At 54.0% G+C, this 1,842-nt stretch overlaps 1 protein-coding gene across 1 annotated transcript in view; it reads left to right on the top strand.

Annotated features, from left to right (window-relative positions):
* TMEM219 (transmembrane protein 219) overlaps positions 1-1,842 on the top strand; it is an 18,995-nt gene that overhangs the window by 4,636 nt on the left and 12,517 nt on the right. The window contains exons 2-3 of the mRNA XM_011982542.1: positions 6-115; positions 215-404. Coding sequence (XP_011837932.1) covers positions 6-115; positions 215-404 — 300 coding nt within the window. The remainder of the gene's footprint in view (positions 1-5; positions 116-214; positions 405-1,842) is intronic.

Genomic DNA, 1,842 nt, shown 5'->3' with positions numbered 1-1,842 from the left:
CCCACCTCTGGTCTGTGCCACTTTGATCCTGCTGCTCCTTGGCCTCTCCGGCCTGGGCCTTGGCAGCTTCCTCCTCACCCACAGGACTGGCCTGCGCAGCCCTGACATCCCCCAGGTAAGTTCCCCACCCCCATACCTGCTCTTCCTTCCAACCTAGACAGGCTTTTGCTGCTAATCTCATCTCACCCATCTCCCACCCTTCTTTTGCTCACAGGACTGGGTCTCTTTTTTGAGATCTTTTGGCCAGCTGACCCTGTGTCCCAGGAATGGGACAGTCACAGGGAAGTGGCGAGGGTCTCACGTCGTGGGCTTACTGACCACCTTGAACTTCGGAGACGGTCCAGACAGGAACAAGACCCGGATATTCCAGGCGACGGTCCTGGGTAGTCAGATGGGATTGAAAGGTGAGATAAGAGGCTGGGCTTGGTGGCTCACACCTATAATCCCAACACTTTGGGAGGCCGAGGTAGGTGGATCATTTGAGGTCAGGAGTTCGAGACCAGCGTGGCCAACATGGTGAAACCCCGTCTCTACTAAAAATACAAAAATTAGCCAGACATGGTGGCAGGCGCATCTAATCCCAACTACTTGGGAGGCTGAGGCAGGAGAATCGCTTGAACCCAGGAGGCTGAAGTTGCAGTGAACCAAGATTGCACCATTGCACTCCAGCCTGGGTGACAGAGCAAGACTCTGTCTCAAAAAAAAAAAAAAAATTAAGAATAGTACAGGCACAGTGGCTCATGCCTATAATCCCAGCACTTTGGGAGTCCGAGGAGGGCGGATCATGAGGTTAGGAGTTTGAGACCAACCTCAGGTGCACCAGCGGCCGCGGACCCCCAGGCTCTACCCTCTCCTCCCTTTAACCCCCTTCCAGCCGGACGGGAGGCGGGGCAGGGCTGAGCATTTGTGACACCTGCATTTCCGTGGCTCCCTCCTTCTCCCCCCACCGCTGTTTATCTCTTCGCCTTCCAGAAGTTCTTTTCCATCAGGCTGTCGCACCTTGCGTGGGAAGGAGCACCCCACTTGGAAGCAGGAGACAGGGTTCAGACCTTGGCCCTACCCCTCCTATGTTAAAGTCCGCGAGCCTCAGTTTCCCCCACAGTATTTTTTGCCTCGCCTTACCCGGTTTTGAGAATCTGTACGAGAAAGAGAAAGGAAATGGACATCTGTTGAATTCTGCATGGCCAAATACCACGCAGATTGCTTCATCCACCACGTTTAATCCTTATTACTTGGTGTTCTTAGAACTCCTATTTCATGGATTCTTAAGCTCACAGAGTCAGTGAGTAACAGAAAGGGATTCAGATCTAGCCGTTTAGCTGCACAGTGGAGTTCTTCTCCAGAATCTTCCCTTGTCTGGGCTCTGGCTGGAACTATTCCTCAGCCAAACCCTCGCCCCAGAACAGTGCTTCCTGTTTCTCCAGCTGAGAAGTCTCCCTTTGGGGTTCCTTCTTCCACCACGGAGTGCCCTGCTCTGCCTCCACTGAGATTACTTCAGAAATTAAATGCAGCAAATATTTATCCAGCAGTGCAGGGAGATGAACTTTTGGAGTCGGGAACCTTGGATTCTTGTTCTGGCTCTGCCACTTACTGTGTGGCCTTGGAAAGTCCCTTGTCTTCTCTGAGCTTTCTCTTTGCGTAAAAGAGGTGCTCTTGTCCCATTCTCCCTCCCTGTCCTCCAGCAGGCTCTCCCCGGAGGCTCAGCCCCCTCTGCTCCCCATGGGCAACTGCCAGGCAGGGCACAACCTGCACCTGTGTCTGGCCCACCACCCACCTCTGGTCTGTGCCACTTTGATCCTGCTGCTCCTTGGCCTCTCCGGCCTGGGCCTTGGCAGCTTCCTC

Source organism: Mandrillus leucophaeus, unplaced genomic scaffold (assembly GCF_000951045.1).
Source record: "Mandrillus leucophaeus isolate KB7577 unplaced genomic scaffold, Mleu.le_1.0 Scaffold24, whole genome shotgun sequence".
Classification (NCBI taxonomy): Eukaryota; Metazoa; Chordata; class Mammalia; order Primates; family Cercopithecidae; genus Mandrillus; species Mandrillus leucophaeus.
This window is presented reverse-complemented; position numbering and strand designations above follow the sequence as displayed.